The sequence below is a fragment of the Argopecten irradians genome, chromosome 6, assembly GCF_041381155.1.
Source record: "Argopecten irradians isolate NY chromosome 6, Ai_NY, whole genome shotgun sequence".
NCBI classification, from domain to species: domain Eukaryota; kingdom Metazoa; phylum Mollusca; class Bivalvia; order Pectinida; family Pectinidae; genus Argopecten; species Argopecten irradians.
Window position 1 is genome coordinate 9,476,416 of NC_091139.1, and position 19,587 is coordinate 9,496,002.

At 35.5% G+C, this 19,587-nt stretch overlaps 1 protein-coding gene across 2 annotated transcripts in view; it reads left to right on the forward strand.

Annotated features, from left to right (window-relative positions):
• Positions 1-12,062, forward strand: part of LOC138324920 (uncharacterized) — a 50,650-nt gene extending 38,588 nt beyond the window's left edge. Inside the window, exons 18-28 of one of the 2 annotated variants that reach the window (XM_069270169.1) lie at positions 965-1,180; positions 1,337-1,537; positions 1,764-1,967; positions 2,207-2,376; positions 3,117-3,175; positions 3,551-3,810; positions 4,147-4,307; positions 4,881-4,939; positions 5,431-5,591; positions 6,854-7,100; positions 8,941-9,080. In XM_069270169.1, the coding sequence (XP_069126270.1) occupies positions 965-1,180; positions 1,337-1,537; positions 1,764-1,967; positions 2,207-2,376; positions 3,117-3,175; positions 3,551-3,810; positions 4,147-4,307; positions 4,881-4,939; positions 5,431-5,591; positions 6,854-7,062 (1,700 nt within the window). In that variant the 3' untranslated portion in view covers positions 7,063-7,100; positions 8,941-9,080. Of the gene's footprint in view, positions 1-964; positions 1,181-1,336; positions 1,538-1,763; positions 1,968-2,206; positions 2,377-3,116; positions 3,176-3,550; positions 3,811-4,146; positions 4,308-4,880; positions 4,940-5,430; positions 5,592-6,853; positions 7,101-8,940 lie in introns of both variants that reach the window. The other variant, XM_069270168.1, reaches the window with a different exon arrangement.
• The last annotated feature ends 7,525 nt before the right edge of the window (positions 12,063-19,587 follow it).

Consider the following 19,587-nt stretch of genomic DNA (forward strand, 5'->3'; position numbering starts at 1 on the left):
TGGTAAGATAATAACACAGAACGTTACTTCTCTTGGTCTACATTCAGGATAGACACGTGTGGTAAGATAATATAGCAGAACGTTACTTCTCTGGGTCTACGTTCAGGATAGACACGTGTGGTAAGATAATTACAGCGAGCGTTACTTCTCTGGGTCTACATTCAGGATAGACACGTGTGGTAATATGATAACACAGAACGTTACTTCTCTGGGTCTACATTCAGGATAGACACGTGTGGTAAGATAATAACACAGAACGTCTACATTCTCACGGTGAAATAATTCTACATTCAGGATAGACTCGTGTGGTAAGATAATAACACAGAACGTTACTTCTCAGGATCTACATTCAGAATAGACACGTGTGGTAAGATAATAACACAGAACGTTATTTTCTCTGGTCTACATTCATGATAGACACGTGTGGAAAGATAATTACATTACAGCGAGCGTTACTTCTCTGGTCTACATTCAGGATAGACACGTGTGGTAATATGATTACACAGAACGTTACGTCTCTGGGTCTACATTCAGGATAGACACGTGTGGTAAGATAATAACACAGAACGTCACTTCCCTGTTTCTACATTCAGGATAGACTCGTGTGGTAAGATAATAACACAGAACGTTATTTCTCAGGATCTACATTCAGAATAGACACGTGTGGTAAGATAATAACACAGAACGTTATTTCTCTGGGTCTACGTTCAGGAAAGACACATGTGGTAAGATAGTGAATGCGTTTGAATAATTTAAATTAGTTCGATTTGTTGCAAGAGTTGTATTTGTAAGATTAATTCGAAAATTATTACTCACTGTTATGTGTTTATGTTAAAATTGCAAAGAGGAAAATAATCGATTACGTGTTATATATATATTTATAGGTAGTTTATGATACATGTGATATGCTGTTAATATTCCTGGAAAACACAAATAGAAGCAATATATCTTTTAACAAATATAGCAAGAACGGAACCAGAACCAACTGGAGAACCGGAAGGAGAACCAACTGGGGAACCGGAAGGAGAACCAACTGGAGAACCGACAGGAGAACCATCTGGAGAACCGACAGGAGAACCATCTGGAGAACCGACAGGAGAACCAACTGGAGAACCGGAAGGTGAACCAGGTTCATGCGGTGGTTCGTCGGGTCCAAGCGGCAACTCGGACACGACGGGAGGTATGTTAATGCCATATTCGATATGCAAAAATTAATGGAAAAACAACAATGCTTTTAATGAATGCCATTCTATGATAAAGCACAAAAGCTGACAAATTGTCTGTATCTTTTAGATATTGCGTAATAAAGGCTGATAATATTTTTTTAACATTTTAGGTACACCACACGCTATGGACTGTACCGACATGGTTATTGGTACTGCCAAAGGATCCAGAAGTCGTATCGGTGATTATTACTCAAGGGATCGCTCCACACCTCGAAGGGACTCCTTCTATGGGGGAACTGAGAGTCTAACTGCTGCAGTGGGAGAGGAGACGTCGGGGGTAACAAGAATCTTATACAGGAGAAGAATAACAGGTAAAGATAATCAATCGGATTTATCAAACTCGTTATATATTTGATTTGATATTTTTGATAGGTTACTCGCCTAAAGGCTCGTGGCATATCAAATTAGTGAAATCGAATGATAAATTCTATATCACATGGTCAATCATCATCTATTTTCACAAACGCCTTGCATGTGTGGTATAGTTGTACACTTTGTCGAGTTAGCGCCATATTCATATCGTTTGTTATGTAAAAGCCGCTGAGAGGACGGACTACCAAATCACCAATGACTTCATGCACGTGATATGGGCCTACGGACAAGACAATGCCGGTTATAACCACTGGCCGAATTCCGGGCTCGAGGCTGTCTCTACAGCATCAGATAAACTTTTCTACAAAAAAGACGAATTGAAATACCATGGCAACCTTAAAAGGGGAACCAGGAGGATAAACTTTTTGAGTAAGTACATTTTGTAATCATTTGAAGTAAATGTATTTAGCATGACAAACACAAAAGAAAGAGAATGGAAATCTTTCTTCTAATTACTGTTCAAGTTCTAATACAGCCAAACCTGTCTTACCAGACCCCTGTGTTCAGTGACTTACTGTCTTATGCGACCTTTTATATTGTTTTAGATTTACAGCAAAAATACTGAATTAAAATACAAAATTCGAATTTTTTCACGAATCTATCTTCAGGAATGCCAGATACCGATTCCAGCCAATCCGACAGCTGTATGTGGCAAAATGGTGATCACGTGGTCAGATGGACGTATGTGGCGGCTGAGTCTGCCATTAGATTCAGCATGACTGCCCGTGTTATAGACAATCAGTATATCGCCCTGGGCCTATCCAATGATGCCAACATGGTAAGTGTGTTGTTTACTTGTTTAGCTCTATGGTCAGTAAGGAAGAGTATTGTCTACTCATTGATCTCCATGGTCAGGAGGAAGAGTATTGCCTACTCATTGAGCTCCATGGTCAGTAAGAAATAGTATTGTCTACTCATTGAGCTCCGTGGTCAGTAAGGAATAGTATTGTCTACTCATTGAGCCCCATGGTCAGTAAGGTATAGTATTGTCTACTCATTGAGCTCCATGGTCAGTAAGAAATAGTATTGTCTACTCATTGAGCTCCGTGGTAAGTAAGAAGGAATAGTATTGTCTACTCATTGAGCTCCGTGGTAAGTAAGGCATATTATTGTCTACTCATTGAGCTCCGTGGTAAGTAAGGAATAGTATTGTCTACTCATTGAGCTCCGTGGTAAGTAAGGAATATTATTTTCTACTCATTGAGCTCCGTGGTAAGTAAGGAATAGTATTGTCTACTTATTGCGCTCCGTGGTAAGTAAGGAATAGCATTGCCTACTCATTTAGCTCCTCGGTAAGTAAGGAATGGTATTACCTACTCATTGAGCTCCATGGTCAGTAAGGAATAGTATTGTCTACTCATATAACTCAATGGTCAGTAAGGAATATTAATGCATACATATTTCAAATGTTTATATTAAAATCACACGGATTGACCGGCATACGGTTCCTATTTATGTCGTTTACATGTTTCCTTATCTTTGACCGTTACTATGGTAACATACGTTGATATGTTTCAGCCAAACACGGACGTACTTGCGGGCTGGGTTGTGGATGGTGTCGCTGTTATGACGGACAGGTATGAAACGACAATTCCATTTGCTGTAATTATTGACAGAGCTATTCCTCCGGTGAAAGGGACAAGCTACTCCTTCATATGAAACTATATAGTACTGGGTAAAGAAAAAGACAGCTCACATGCGCTAGACAGATACGTGACGTCATCAATTGTGACGCATATGAATATGATCATGGTGTGGTGAAAATGTTTTCTATGTCCATACGAGGCATGCCGAGTGCTAACCAACTAAAATATTTAAATATATTTCATGTCCACCTGGCAGACATTTTATAATATTCCGCATGTGTTCGTCTTCATCTGAAAAACGTTTTGTATCAGTATGTTAATTATAATTACTTAATAATAAAATATTATCATAATTTCTGCATATAGATGGGCTGCTGGTCGATTCATGCCAGCCGAGGATACGAACTCGTTGACTGATATTAGCGGATCCCGCGCAGATGGTGTTACAGTTCTTAACTTCACTAGGCCTTTGACTACCCCGGACACAAATCAGGACCTCCAGCTTACACCGGACTCATGCGTGTACTTTTTCTTCGCACTTGGAGGAACATTTGACTCAGCTACCAAAAACATTGGTTACCACGACACCACCCCGATTGTACAGAGGATGTGCGTACAATGTGCAGGTGAACGTAGTTCTTCACTAAAACGTTTTAAAGGATGGTGACACAGGCCCTGGTTTTCTACCTCTATATTCCTAACGTTATCCGTTCTCATAAAAAAACATCGTTTTTTATGTCATGTTTTAATTCCCTCATCCGATATGTTTCAGTAAAATGGATGGATACGGGATTAACTTCTTAATACAATAACATGAAACGAACTTGCATTAAATGTATGTTTAACTATACGTAGAGCTCTGGGTAAAATTTAATTTAAGTTACTATCTCTTTCCTTTTAAAACTAATATTCCACTGTATATAGATATGTTTTCTCATCAATATTTGTTTACATTCTTGTAGGTGGCACTGTTTCGACCACACGCGCCGTCACGACCCCGCCCACAGGCCCGACACGCAGAGTAACCATGCGGTTTACACTGCGGGATCAAGTTTGGAATGAGGCACTCTCTAATCCGGAATCAAATGAATTCAGAGCCCTCAGGTCTCGTGTGGAAGCTGCTGTAAGCCTCTAACTATAATTAATTAACCATTAAAATGATACTGAATAGTAGTATATCCTCTTAACGTATTTTGACTTAATTATATTTTAGCGCAAAACTATATTTTGTTATATTTTAGGCCAGGTTATAATTATCGCAATGATAAATTCGAGCAATCACCATTATGGTTATAAAAACTATATGCAATCAATACAAATATTTCAATCATATTTGAATGCAGCGAAAATCGCTACAATAATACTACCACTGAAATGTTTTACAGTATTCAATACGAATATCAATAACACCCTGTCTCTACACAGATAACATCTTTGTATCTTAGAGGTTATAAAATTTATTTGAAATTGGGGTCTACGACATTATTAACTCATATCTGGATCTCTAAACACCTAAACCCTTAGCATTCTCCATGATAAGACATAATAACAGAAACAAAACATCAAATGGATGGATGGCAGAAAGAAAAAATACAGAGCTATTGTACTCAAGTGCAACGTAACCATTATCTTTTTCTTGTCTGTATTGAAAAATACTGTTTGGAAGGTACTAATTAACTTACTTTTTTCTTTTCAGTTAATTCCAATCTTATCAAATCTAGCAGGTTATGTGGTTTTCTCAGTAACAGGCTTCTCGTAAGTACACCATAAAAAGGCTTTTCTTAAAACGGGCAATATGTCTTCTCTCATTATTAACATAAGTTTATATTGTGCCTAAAATTGTATATTAAAATCAACATAAAATTTTCATAAAAATCTTTTTTTTTCTTTTCGTGGTTACGCAAAAGTATCTTTTGATCCGTTAGAATAAACTTCCATAAAACGGATCATACCGTACAGCTAGTTATTTCGCGGACCAAAATTTTCGCGATTTGATCTAAAAACGAGCGATTTTAAATTTTCTCGAAAAGGATTTTAATGGTAGATATCATTCAACCAGTTTTCAATATTTTGCGGATCAAATTTTTGCGATCATAGCAATGTACCTCGAAATCGCGAAAATATCATCCCCGCGAAAATAACCGGTTATACAGTATTTGCTATCTTTCTTACTAATGCATATTTAAAATGTTCACACGTATATTTCCATGGTAGAATGTCGGTGATAATTTACCTGTATATTTCAGACGGGGCAGCGTGATTGTAGAGTCTCAAGTGGAAGTAGTCGGGCCTGTCCAAGAGGTCACTTCCTCAGTCAACACGACTATGTATCAGGCGGCCAGTACCGGAAGTTATGGAGAATTCACAGTGGACACATCCTCTTTGGTGGTGAACCAGGCGGAAAATAGTAAGGCATTACAATCTACAACTATTAATATAAACAAAAATATGTTTATTATATACTTTGTTTTACTGCAATGGTTATTTAAGAACATTACATGGTTTGGTTATTAAGGAAAACCGGAATCCCTGAAGTAAAAAACCTACCGACATCTGATCAGTATTCACCAATGAATGCATCAGAATTATATGCATATGGTTTCAATAGTATTTCAGATATGTATTGTATTTCCAATTCAACACACCAGAAGGTCCACTTACATAATGGATAGCAAATGAATACATTCAGCTTAAATATGAAATATCACAGTTAAGTACTAGGTAAAAGAGAAACAGAAGTAAACATGCAGTTGCAAACAAATGTAAGCTTGGTGCAAAGGATAAACACAACATATCACACTCAGACACAGAGTTAATACCATTAAAACTATATTGCATTCGATTTAAGGTAATTAACTTTTTCACATTATCTCTACTACACTGGCAATAAAAAATGATAGGAACGACTTGAACGTAAATTACGACTAGGGACTAAAAACACAATTGGTTGACTAGGTAAGAACAATTATAAGTACTGTTGACACAATTAAAAAGAAAGACAGTGCCTAAAAATGTACGCTTACTTTCCAAGCTAGGAATATTTACAGATGTCAGCGTAAGACATAGTTATAACAGGTTATAACTGCCAATGTATACTTAGTTTTTACTGCCTCTTTACTATGAATATATCTCGATTTGAATAAAAATGAAATTAAATAATATTAGTCAGAATGTAGATTGAAACAAGGTCAGCGGTTTTATTACATGATTTATATATAACAATTAGGCGTAACGTTTTATGAAAATATGCCTTCTTAAGATGAAAAACTAAAAAATAAAAAAATGAAGAGACTTTGCCATTGCTTTGTCCTGATTTATCCGTGACGCTTGAGTCGACAAAAATATCAAATAGAAGGATAATATCATACCTGAATTTAACTATCCTTATTTTTATCAGTCAGTATGTGTTACTGTTTATTGTTTTATCTGTATTCCGTATTCGCTTATTACAGAGTTATCTGGCCTTGTAAGTTAATTAGTATCGATCGTGAGTTAGTGAGCCAGATCACGTCGTTTCCACTTTAGAAAAAAAATGACGTAATGCCCACAAAAACGTGAAAAACAATACCTATCAACAGTGGCAGATAACTCTGTAATAAATAAAAGCGGAATAAATGCAATATTATCAATACTTATCTGTACTTAAATCTAATTTACCTATTGTTCTAGTTGTCCTAACAACGATGAAGCCTGCCGACACCGAGACCCCTGAGGACCTACCCCTACCACTCATCATCATTCTGGCGTTCGCCGGGGCGTCAGCCCTTCTTATCATACTTCTGGGCATGTGTAACTGTGTCCGCACCCACAACAAAAAGCACCAGTCTAAGGAGGTAGTGAACGGTTTCCCAGGGAGCACCACCATATCACACCTATAATAGAGTAGATACTGGCTTCGCTTTCGTCTTCTAACATGGTAAATGCATGGTCTCTGTGTGCGCTTTCGTCAGTGTGTTTCGTCTTTGCATATTCCAGAATATTCTGATCTGGGGGTAGAAATTGCTTGTAACGTAAAAATCACTTTTTTTCTACAAGAAAATAAATGTAGAACTTTAATCTTATACACATATGACGTCACATTCAATGTGAATCCACCAAAGGAGATAAGTATATTATATGTAAATATGTATATGAATATGATACATTTTCGTAATGTATAAAAAAGCTAATGGTACAGCAGTACTATTCGTTAAACAAAATAAGGAGACAAAATATTGCACAAAATGCACTCTATTAGCATAACATCTTTTTTCATTAGCCTATCCTATTCACACATGTTTAAACTAATAAGCTAAATTGCTTAAAGTAAAACAGAACTTGAACTTAATAACAAAATATAAACACATTGAATAGCTTAAAGTAATACAGAACTTGAACCTAATAACAAAATATAAACACATTGAATTGCTTAAAGTAATAAAGAACTTGAACTTTATAACAAAATATAAACACATTGAATTCTAAGCTTAAACAAAAGTCATCACTCTTTGTGAAGTTTGAATTAGATCTAGCGATTCGGATTATTTTAGAGGTTCATCTATCAAAAACTAAAACAAACAGCAACTAGCAAACGAAAATGTACATCCACAAGAAGAGCTAAAATCTTCTATCGATGCCAATCGAAAATTTAAGCTATTTGTATATAAACCGACTATATGTACACATAAAGCTCTGGTCCCAGATGTACTGGTAATCTAAGGAAACGTTATAATTGAATTGTCATTAACATTGCACGTCAATAATATTGAATTTGTACTGTACTAAAATACATGAAATATTATTTGGATCCCGTCTGCTTTCATAAATTTTAACCTCATTTGAATACCTTCCCATATATCGATACACTACTCAACTGTATTCTTCGATAGAACTACAAGAAAGATATTTTAATCCTGTACTCTTATGCACGCACATTTTTGCATTTGCATATTACAGGGTTATCTGCCCTTGTGTGTAGATATTGATTATGACATCATGTGTTTGGGAGCGTTGCGTCATAATTTTCAGAGACAAAGACGTGAATTTCGCTCACAAAATAATGAGGTCACAATCGATACCTAACTGTAAGGGAGGTAACCCTGTGAGATCCAAAGTCGGAATAAACAGATCGAGGCACAACTAATATTCCTTGTTTATTAGCCATGCTGTCCACGGCTTTCAGACCTTGATTATCTTCTAACTAGATTTACAGTATGTACTAATTTTTATTCATGTTTCTCTGTTGTTGATATCATAAATTCTTGTGCACTATTTTTTTTTCAATCAGACATGAATGTTGGGATGAAAGAAAATGTATCACTTTTTGTAATATCCACCTTAGGTTTAACATTCATTCTATATTATTTGATAGTTTAAAAGCACGGTTCTGTTATAGAAACTAATTGCAACAGCGAAGCTTTAAACTTTTTAAACATTTTGATACTGAGATTCATCTAATATGCTACAACATAGACCACATGATTAAGTACGTTATACGTTATAAAGTTCTGATACCACATTTATCCAGTAACTCTGAAAGGGTGTCACAAAAAACGAAACCCTGTTGCATTTTTGCTTTCATCTTTACTAATTGATGCTTACTAAACATTTCTATAACCATTGAATTTAATTGAAAGTAACGTGTCTGTCAATCTAATTGGAATGTGGATTTGAAAGAGAGAAGTTGACGGTAGACACAAATGACTACCATATCCAGTTTCATATTGACGTTTTTTAAACTTAGTATTCAGCATCAGAATTTCTTTCTTACCTTACAGGAGCATAAATACCTACCGGCACATTTGAACGGTAATGGCGGTAGTAATGGTAGCAGTAATGTACCTCCGTCAGATTATAAAGGTTCCATAGATGGCAGTGAGACTAGATACCACAGGTGGGTCGCAACAACAAGTGGACCCAACACCAACCCCGCTTACGATAGCACGGCCTACGACAACCCCCATCTCCAATCCACATACGCGGTGCCTCAACAAGTGTATCAGAGGTCAACCAGGCCGAGTGAGGTTCACAGGGTGCCCGCTAACAACCCCAACCAACTATCAGATTCGCACCAACAACCGCAGCAGCACCCACGTGTAAACGATGGTCCGAACCCACAATCAGAATTCCGTATCGAGACATTCGTCGCAGAATAAACGATTGATTTATCGTTTACAAAGCAGTTTCGAGCATCTGGATGATTCAACAACATGTATAATATTTGTTTCTGAAGAATTTTACACATACTTATACTGGTGTATTTGTTGTAATAGTGGTACATTTTGATACCATTTTTCAGACTACATGACAATTGACATTTTATATGGTTGGATTATTTATGCCGTTAGGTGTTCGGTGTTTATGTCTATAGAAATGTAGATAAAAATATAGAAATTATTTTTTTGAAAGTCATATATATATGTACGTAAAAATGACAGAAATAGTCTCTACAGTAAACCCTCGATAATCCGGACATCCTCATTTCCAACCTAAACCTTCCGGATTTTGATTTCTTATGACTGCCAAATTCTATGTTCTTACTCAATATGTAACACTACGGTAATCCATTCCCTGACATTGCCGGCCTGACTAAACGTTTACCAGACTATAGGCGTCCGGATTATCGGAGGTCCGCTGTATTACTTTACGTTTTGTTTGGAACTATATGTTATTGGACTCGTTATAATGTTCAGTAGCACATTCAGATAAAAATTCATTTTATATAAAATTATTTAATTATTATTCAATATGACATATATTTATTATTTTGTATATTTAGTTTGATAGTAAAATGTATCACAGATTTATGTACTTAGACAGTCGCCATAAGTTTGCCTTTATTTGTTGTGTTGCAGTAAATCACGTTTATAACGAACCCGTTTACAACGAATCCGTGGTTTTAACACAGTAATTTTCATTTTGATGTTTGTCTAAGATATATTATACATGTATAACGAACTATTATTGCTCCGAAGTGATTCCATTGGTCACCAGAGGTTTGTTATAACCGTGTTTTACTGTCTTATGTATATTTTGCCACTCCTATACTTTGTATGGGAGATATAATTTACACTTTGATCGAGGAGATCGTTGTAACAGTAGAATTTAAGGATCAAAGTGTTTGAAGATTGATGTGAACAAGAAATGTCAGCGTTTTGTATTTTCAGCGACGCTTTCCGTCTCTGTTGTCTATATGTCAAAAATTGAACCATCTTGTGGATTAAAATTTTGACAGAAAAACAATCTACTTCGGCAAAAAAAAAATTCAGAAAATGTTAAGATTTTGGATGAAGTGTGTTCTAATTCAGCCATCTCGCAACATTTTGGATATCGTATTTTTTTTCTTACAAAGAATGATCATAGCTGTGGACTGCCACTTGTAAAGTGTAGGATGCTTACATAGGTCTTTAGTGCTTTCTTCAGTTAAACAGATTTATGACAGTGTGGAGTATGTTACAAAATATTATGCATATTTGTATAAAAATCATGGGTTGTCATGGTTTTCCTTAATTATTCATATTCATCCTTAATAAATCGTTTTGTGTTGTTATTTTCTATATCATACTTGGAATTTATTTTAACAGTATATAGTATAAACATTACACCCATCGAACATTGAATATAAAATATTCTTCAAAAAAAAATTCTGTTATCACATTTTTGTATTTCAAGTGTAGGCAACATGTACTAAGTACCATCTGATCTATCGGAGTGACTTCCCTTCGTTTCATTCCGTCAGTACTGAAGGAGTGAAACGAAGGGAAGTAACTCTGATAGATCAGAATTTTATAAGGCTTGTATAAGTCATTGTGGCTCGTGTATGTCAATTCCGTATTTGCATATGACAGACTTATCTGCCCTTGCGGGTAGATATTGATTGTGACGTCATGAGATTGCGAGCGTAACGTCATACGTTTCGGAGAAAACGACATGGATTGCGCTCACAAAATAATGACGTAACTGTTGATACCTACCTGCAAGGCAGCTAACTCTATAATATGCAAAGACGTAAATGATCTAGTTGAAGGACATTGAAGACAAAGTTATTCTTAGCCTACTGATGTCAAGAAAAGGCAAAATGGGCGCCACAGATAATGTTTAAATCACAAAACTTTATCTAACAATGTTATTGATGTAAGAGTTACTGCCCTGTGCACATATTCATGATTTATGATCCATGTTCTTTGGTTGCCTTCATATAACTTAGTAATGATAATAACTCCGTGTCATGTATCTTTACATTTATAAATCATTTAATAATTTCTATCTCAATATGTTCATAGATATTTTTACGTCTATCAAGTGTCCCTTTAAATATACTTTAAGTTTTTTACAATGCGATAAAGGGGGAAATTATATGATAATGTGACATCAGAATATGGTCTCCTTATAATGTTCATGTTATTGACCGATTCACTGTTCATGCAGGCGATGAACACGAGACGTACGCGTATATACGCGAGACTTTATATTAACGTTTTGTTGTCATGGTGATCACTGTAAGGGAAGTAAGTCTCTTTGTGAACCCACAAAATATGTACCATTAATATTCTGAATGTGGTATTGATGTTTAAAGGGCAAGTGATGTGACGGCGATATGTTTGGTTCGTCCAATGTCATAAGTGTGGCATCTGTTCTGGTGCTGAAGATAGTGTATCTTGTCTTTTCTACAAAGGCGTATGCATTTATTGCGGGGAATCGAGTGAACTTTATATATTTATCTTTTTAATATCCATCTTCATGAACCAAAATATCTGGAATATCTTGGTTATATTTTTATATTTATTTGTAAGACTTGATATTATGGTAAGAGAGCCAAATGTATACCTGATACATGACACAAACATTAGAAGTGTTTTCAAAGTTTTCTGAATTGAGGAATAAAAAAATTACCATGATTTGACGATGTCTGATATTTTTATTCGGTGTTTCATAATTGAGGACACTGATCTCATACCCCCCCCCCCTCTATCTCTCTCTCTCTCTCTCTCTCTCTCTCTCTCTCTCTCGTCACATTTGTCTTTTAGCTCGCATCTCGAAGATGAGCTTATGGCATTGGTTAAGGTTTTAATACAAGGTGTCAACAAATATAACTTGTAGCACAACAACTCAACGTGATTTCTGCATTGCTATAGGATTAATTTGTTGTTTCAGATATGAACAAACATTTTAAGGGGGGAAACACAAGATTATGAGGATTTCAAGAATTTAATGGTCTAAAATGCACTTGAATAATTTCTTGGTAGTACAAGTCGTTATATAGAAACCTCAAGTAACTCTCGTTCACCAAAGGTTCAAAGGTTCTAAATATCCGTGTTCATGAAAGAAATACCACCACCCATGCAACTCATCAGACTTTTAGGCAGACTTACAATGGCTGATTATCTGTTCTCTTAAAGATTTTAGTTTGATGATTCGTATGATTCATTTATCAGTGGTGACATTGTATAAAAAAAAGTAATTAAGTCTATGCATACATTATACTGTAGCTACAATGGTTCGATTATGTGAAATAACGATTTCATGGATATCGGTGATAATCTTATTACCAAATTTATACATGCTTACACAATGATTGGGCGGCAGGTAACCCTATCATTTCTTGCCGATATTCAGTAAACGAATTTATATCATGGCGCAATTACGATTCAGCGCAAAAGCGATCAATAAGCGCAATTTGTGCAATACAGTGTTGCAGTAAAATCGATGGATAGAAACTGATCATATTTTAAAGATGCTTCATCGCCGACAAAGCATAAATGATACCCATCATAGAAACTAAGTCTGATGTATAATCGTTTTTATATGTGTCTAATTAACACAAAAATACATATAAAATAATTTATTTAGCTTTTAGTGCATCCACAATCAGTACTTAATTCCATATAGGGCATAGTGCCATAGAATTTTTTCGGGATCCAATTATTATTTTTAATTTTTTTGTCATGAAGTTAAATTAGAATCTCAAACTTTTTTTATAGTGGTAATAGTGTAAAGTAACTTTTGTAACTGAAGAAAAATACTAAATCGTCTGCTCCTATTTTTGATAGAGAAAAAATACCGTTTGTCAGCGCTGGAGCGCTGCCTAACTTAATATCTTCTTCCTAACGTCTTCCTTGAAACCACCTCACTTTTGGCCTTCGGTTGAGCTCTCGCTCCTGTGAGGTAGGCTCTGGGTTATGTCCCCTGGCTGAGACAAACCATAGTCAGTATAAAAGTGGTAGTTTCTGTTCCTAATTAGCGCCCAGAATTAATGGAGTGTGATGCTTTGTCCATTCTCCACTTATCCTGTATGTGTGCAAATTGTATTTTGATATTATTCTTTGTAAAAAGCAAATAAGTTGAAAAACTTAATGCAAATAAAGAATTTGAATTTGAATTTGACGACTGGTTCGCCCGTTGTCAGTATAATGTGACCAGGTGGGGCATGTTGGTTGGTGTCTTCGACTTCAATGATATATCACTTTAAAAAGGACAAGAGTTCCACTTTCTCTCATACCTACACGTGTAATACCGGCTGGTCTAGGGTAAGACACTCATGTCGCCTGAAGCTGTATTGCATGATTACCCATGCAATAAAGCCTCGTGATGTCACAGCGTCAACAAAACAAGAGCTGTTGGTTCAAGATTTCAAGATTTTTTATTCTCTCATTACATATATACATATGCAACAAGAGGTCAAAAGGAACAAAAAAATAATTATTATAAAAACGAAAATAAAGAAGGAAATAATAGATGGACACAGTCATCAATAGGCACATTTAAATACATTGAAACTAACAATTCTATTTCTCCTTATATAGTTTAAAGAAGCTTAATTACTCTCTGAATAAAACTACTTACTTTACTTAATAGAGCTGTATTGCATATAGTAAACATTCCTTTCAATTTGTGATAATTATGATTAGTAAAGTAGTATCTTGGCATATAAATTTCTCGTAATGCTACAACAGATTCATGATTACATACATATAGATAGTGGTACTCATCTCCAACACAATCTGTATAGAGAGGACATAACCTTTCCTCGCGAGGGATGTTGTTCCATCTGCCTGTCTCTATAGGGAATTTTAAATTAGAAGTTCTAAATTTACACAGATATTTACGTTGGTTACGATTCAGTTTCAAAAGGTATGGTTCAAAATTGAATTGAGACTTTAAAAAAGAATACATTTGTCCTCGCGAGGAACTGTCAATTTCATGATACCATTTTTTAATAAATTGATCTTGTAGTCTTTGTTTAATAATTGTTTTAAGATAATTTATATTAACTGTACAAGATAGTTGAAGTGACCAAATATCATTAAACCCAGTATTATTCAATATATCTCTAATATATAATAACCACCTAGAACTGAATACGGAGTCCTGATGCAACTTATACAATAATTTATACATTGTAGTAGATAATTTCGTTTCCCCCGTTACGAGTTTATGCCAGAACATAATCATTTTTGTTTTTATTTCAATTTCTAAAGGGAACCTGCCCAATTCACCGTATACCATATAATTTGGTGTACTAATACGGACATTTAAAATCCGTTTACAAAATTGTAAGTGTAATTTTTCTATATTCTTAATATTTTCGAAACTCCAGATTTCACATGCATATAATAAAATTGGCATCACAAGTGCATCAAATAGTTTTAACTGTAGATCTATCGGTAATGAAACATTTCTGATTTTGGAGAACAGCAAAGCTCGCCTATTACCCCCTAAAGGGCATCAAATTGGTTGTATTATCACGTTCAGCATCTATACATATTAGGAAAATAAAATCATAAACATTTATGATGACTTATGCTTAAACAATTGACAAAATAGAAACTTGCTCAAAAACTTTAACATGGAAATATGACAAATAAACAGACTCAAAAACCCCCTAAAAGGCCCCAAATTGGTTGTATTATCACGTTCAGCATCCTTACACATTAGGAAAATAAAATCATAAACATTTATGATGACTAAGCTTAAACAATAGACAAAATAGAAACTTGCTCAAAAACTTTAACATGGAAATATGACAAATTAACAGACTCAAAAAAAACCTAAAGGGCCCCAAATTGGTTGTATTATCACGTTCAGCATCCATACACATTAGAAAAATAAAATCATAAACATTTATGATGACTTAAGCTTAAACAATAGACAAAATAGAAACTTGCTCAAAAACTTTAACATGGAAATATGACAAATTAACAGACTCAAAAAAACCTAAAGGGCCCCAAATTGGTTGTATTATCACGTTCAGCATCCATACACATTAGGAAAATAAAATCATAAACATTTATGATGACTTTAGCTTTAAGAATTGACGAAACAGAAACTTGCTCAAAAACTTTAACTTGAAATGGGACGCCAACGCTGACGCTAACGACGACGCCGACGCCGGAGTGACAATATTAGCTCCCCCTATTCTTCGAATAGGCGAGCTGATTACTACTTTCTCGGTACAATTTTACAGTTTTTCAAAAACCTATGCTGTATATACTTTAAACGATACAAACAACGGAATTTGCGTTGAAAATATCACGCAATTATCATGCATGGAGAAATGATTTGAAGTCACTGATATTTTTTTCGAATTCATTTCAAAATGGCGGAAAGTCTTAGTAGTAAAATTGCAATTAAACGTCGAAGTATGAGAGAAAAATACTCTTTCATACATGGATATGAAGGATAGGAATATTCTACCCTCGGGATCACAAAATATTGTAAAACCCTTGGCAAGCCTCGGGTTTTACAACATTTTGTGACCCTCGGGAAAAATATCCCTATCTGACATATCCACATATGAAAGAGTCATATAATACAGGAAGACACAGCACGAATATACCACAGTCATCCTTGTACATACCTCACACTTCACACACGCAAGACCCCACTTACACGGGAAGCCGTCCTTAACAAACCAACCCAAACAAAACCATTAAAATCAGATAATAATATATTCTGAAATGAAATGAAACCAGCTGTGTATGTGACCGACCAATGAGACAGTCGTATCGAAAAAGGGAGTAGAAGAAGATTGAATTTACTACACTTTACCTCCTTGTCTTCCATAGTCTTCTTTCAGACAGTTTGTTCCTGGTTTTTTTCATATCAGTTTTTTTTCTGAATAATTCATCAGCCTTTCTGCATTATTTTGTGTTCTTACAGGGTGTTTCTATTTTTATTTCCGTAAGATTGACCCTTTTAATTGACAGTTCAATGTTACACTGACATATTTTGACGTAGGGCTCCATAATTGTCTATACGGAAGTCTATCGAAAAAAAGACCACATCATTATATTATTATTGACTGTATATCTTCCTATAAATGACACTTTCTATGAAAACATAATCAGGAAAGCATATCGGCCCCTCAGACCATTATCACATGTTATCATTGGAACTATTGTTTAAATGAAATAAAGAAGTAAAGATTAAATATTAAATATGTTCCCCGCCGACAGAGCATAAACAATACTCATCATTTGAACAATAATTGGTGTTTGATGTATATATCTAATTAACACAAATAATAACATAAAATAAATTTGTTTGATTTTGGTGTATACGCAATCAGTACTTCATTGCATAAATGACATAGTGCCACGGAATTTTTTCGGGATGCAATTAATTATTTTTTAAGTATACTAAATCGTCTGATCCTGGTTTTTTTCATTGAGAAAAATACCATTCGTCAGCGGTGGAGCATTTTTACCTTGAATAGATTGTTTCTGTCATGGGCATATAAAACAAAATCTGAGTGTACTCTATACATAAACCGTGAGAGTACACTCAAATTGTTGTGTTACATCTCCTCAATATAAAGTCTATTCAAATTAAACCTTATGAAGAAATTGATTAAAGATAATCTCTTTAATATTCAAAATTCATTTTTGGACTGTTTTGTCTATGAAATTATTACGCTGTTATCTCAGCCAATCAGAAACGACGTTGCAAACGCCGACGCCTTTTTTTCAATTTTTTATGTGCTAAAATTTTAAGCCAATAAAACTGTTCGCTAAACTCAAAATTGAGTTATTTAGGTATAAATGGATACTTACTCTTACTCGTGCGGTGTGGAACACAAAAGACAGACATCTTGAGTGTTGTCTTTCATGAGCCATCTTTTTCCATTTTTTGGACGTCCCTACATATTTGTACCTCCGTCCTGTTTCCTTCATTTTCTCTCCACCATATTCTCCGTGTCAGCTTTGGCCTCATTCTGTCTTCGTCCTTTTGTCTGATGGGGTCCTTCACAATACCTGCCTTGTAATAGATTCTGTGTAATATTCCTACAGACATATCCACATGTCCGCCTGGGCCTGACTTTCTATGGCAATGGCATAGCGTTCGTCCACAGTATTGTATCGATATTTGGTAAATATCGTCTTTTCATTATTTGTCTGTTCAAAAGACATATTGTTTGTTGGTAAAATTGCTATTTTTTCCTATGTATGTAATATATGTAACACATTAAATGATAAATGGCGACCGAATTCGGAATTTTATTTTTTTTTTCTTTTCTTCTAAACTGACTTCTTAATGTGTTTCGCTTGCCGCTGCAATATACTCCCTATTCCCTGGCTGAAACGACAAAGTCAATAAACATGGTAGTTTCTGCTCCCGTGTAGCGCTCAGTAGAAATAGAGTGGAACGACTGGTTCGCCTGTTGTCAGTATAATGTGTTTTTCGGTGTCTTTGGCAGTATGTTTCCGTGAGAAAACACTATAAAAAGTCAAGAGTTCTAATATTACAAGAAGGCACCTCGCGAATATACAGCAGCCTCCCAAAACATTAATGTAATTTTCAATAATAGAAAATTAAAAAAAAAAGTTATCTGTTCTGTTGCCTCCAATTTTACTATGAGATAGCCCAGGGGTGTAGAGTTCGTAAGTGATCGGAACCCCTGGAGTATTGAAGATGTCCTGGCTCCGATTTCTCGAAACAAAAGTACCGACTTAAGTCAAAACTTCAGTTTTTTCTCCTTATGTAACTTTTGTTGATAAAATTGACTTAAGTCAAATTTTGACTTAAGTTTGTTTCGAGAAATCGGGGCCTGGACTATCTTATAGTAAAACTGGAGGCAACACAACAGAACAGATAATAAAGTCTTTTGAGCCGTATAACGGTAACAGTTACTCTGTGGTTGACTGTTGCTTTGAAGTTGGGCGTCGCTCTCTCTGTAGTCTCCAAAGGAAATTTTGCTGGCATATGATAGACTTTAGATGTTTTCTTCGATTCTGAGCTGCATTCAGTTGTACTATGAGATTATAAGTGATCGGAACCTCTGGAGTATCGAGGATGCACTGTTCCGGGACAAGTTTCTTTGTAGGGGATTCGGCAGGGAATAACATTGCATCCACACTACGCCTGACTACGCCTCTGTTAGCGGACCTCTTTTTTTTTTATTTATTCCTGTGAACTGTAAATTCCTGAAATTCCGTTTAAAGTTACTAAATCATTAGATTTACATAGATTTCTTAACGTCATGTTTGACTTCCTACAAACGTTCTTATACCTGAAATTAGAAAGTTTTCAAAATTACAACATTTAATTTGAACTATTGGCAATGTTTATCAACGTTAAAACATCGCCAAACACAACAAGAAATTGTATCTGTCGGCATTGAATGTTTACAACGGAAAGAACGCGAGTGCATCTTTGAGTTCGGAATCGAGGTCCCTGAAAATCTCATCCGGCTAATGGATATAGATGTAATAACACCACTAAGAGGCAACTTATATTTTATCGGTTACATTGGCCTGATTAAGCGTAATAGCCGATACGAAAGAAACGTAATGGGGGGGGGGGGATGCAAAGGTCATCCATATTTGGACCCCCCTCCTCGCCCTGCACCCACAGGAGGAGATTGATTCTTTAATTCAACACACAACCATATATACTTTATAAACTTTTTTCATATATCGTTGAGTAGAATCCTTGTACACATTTATAGACAGTGGCGTCGATAAACGGAAACTAATGAATACGCAAATTGCCATGCTAGCGCCAAAGGTGCGATATTTTGGTGTTTGGGGGGGGGGGGGGGGGGGGCGACAATCTCCTACGAGAAAAAAATATTACTATTTAGAATGGCTAAGATGAGTTTAACGATGCATTTTGATGAATTTGCGAGCGCCGAAACCGCGAGAATTTGGTGTTTGAGGGGTCCAGGGGGTCTCCCTCGGGAAATACATTACGATTTAGAATTTTACGATGCATTTTGATGAATGTGGAAGCGCCTGAAGGCGCGAGATTTGGGTGTTTGAGGAGGTCCGAGGGTCTCCCCCGGGTAAAAATATTAGATTTAGAATGGCTGTGATGAGTTTTACGATATATTTTAATGATTTTAAAGCGTTCTTAACATAATACTTTTTTTATTTAAAGATACCTGCATTAAAAATCGGTAATTGTGAATGCCGTCATATCTATGC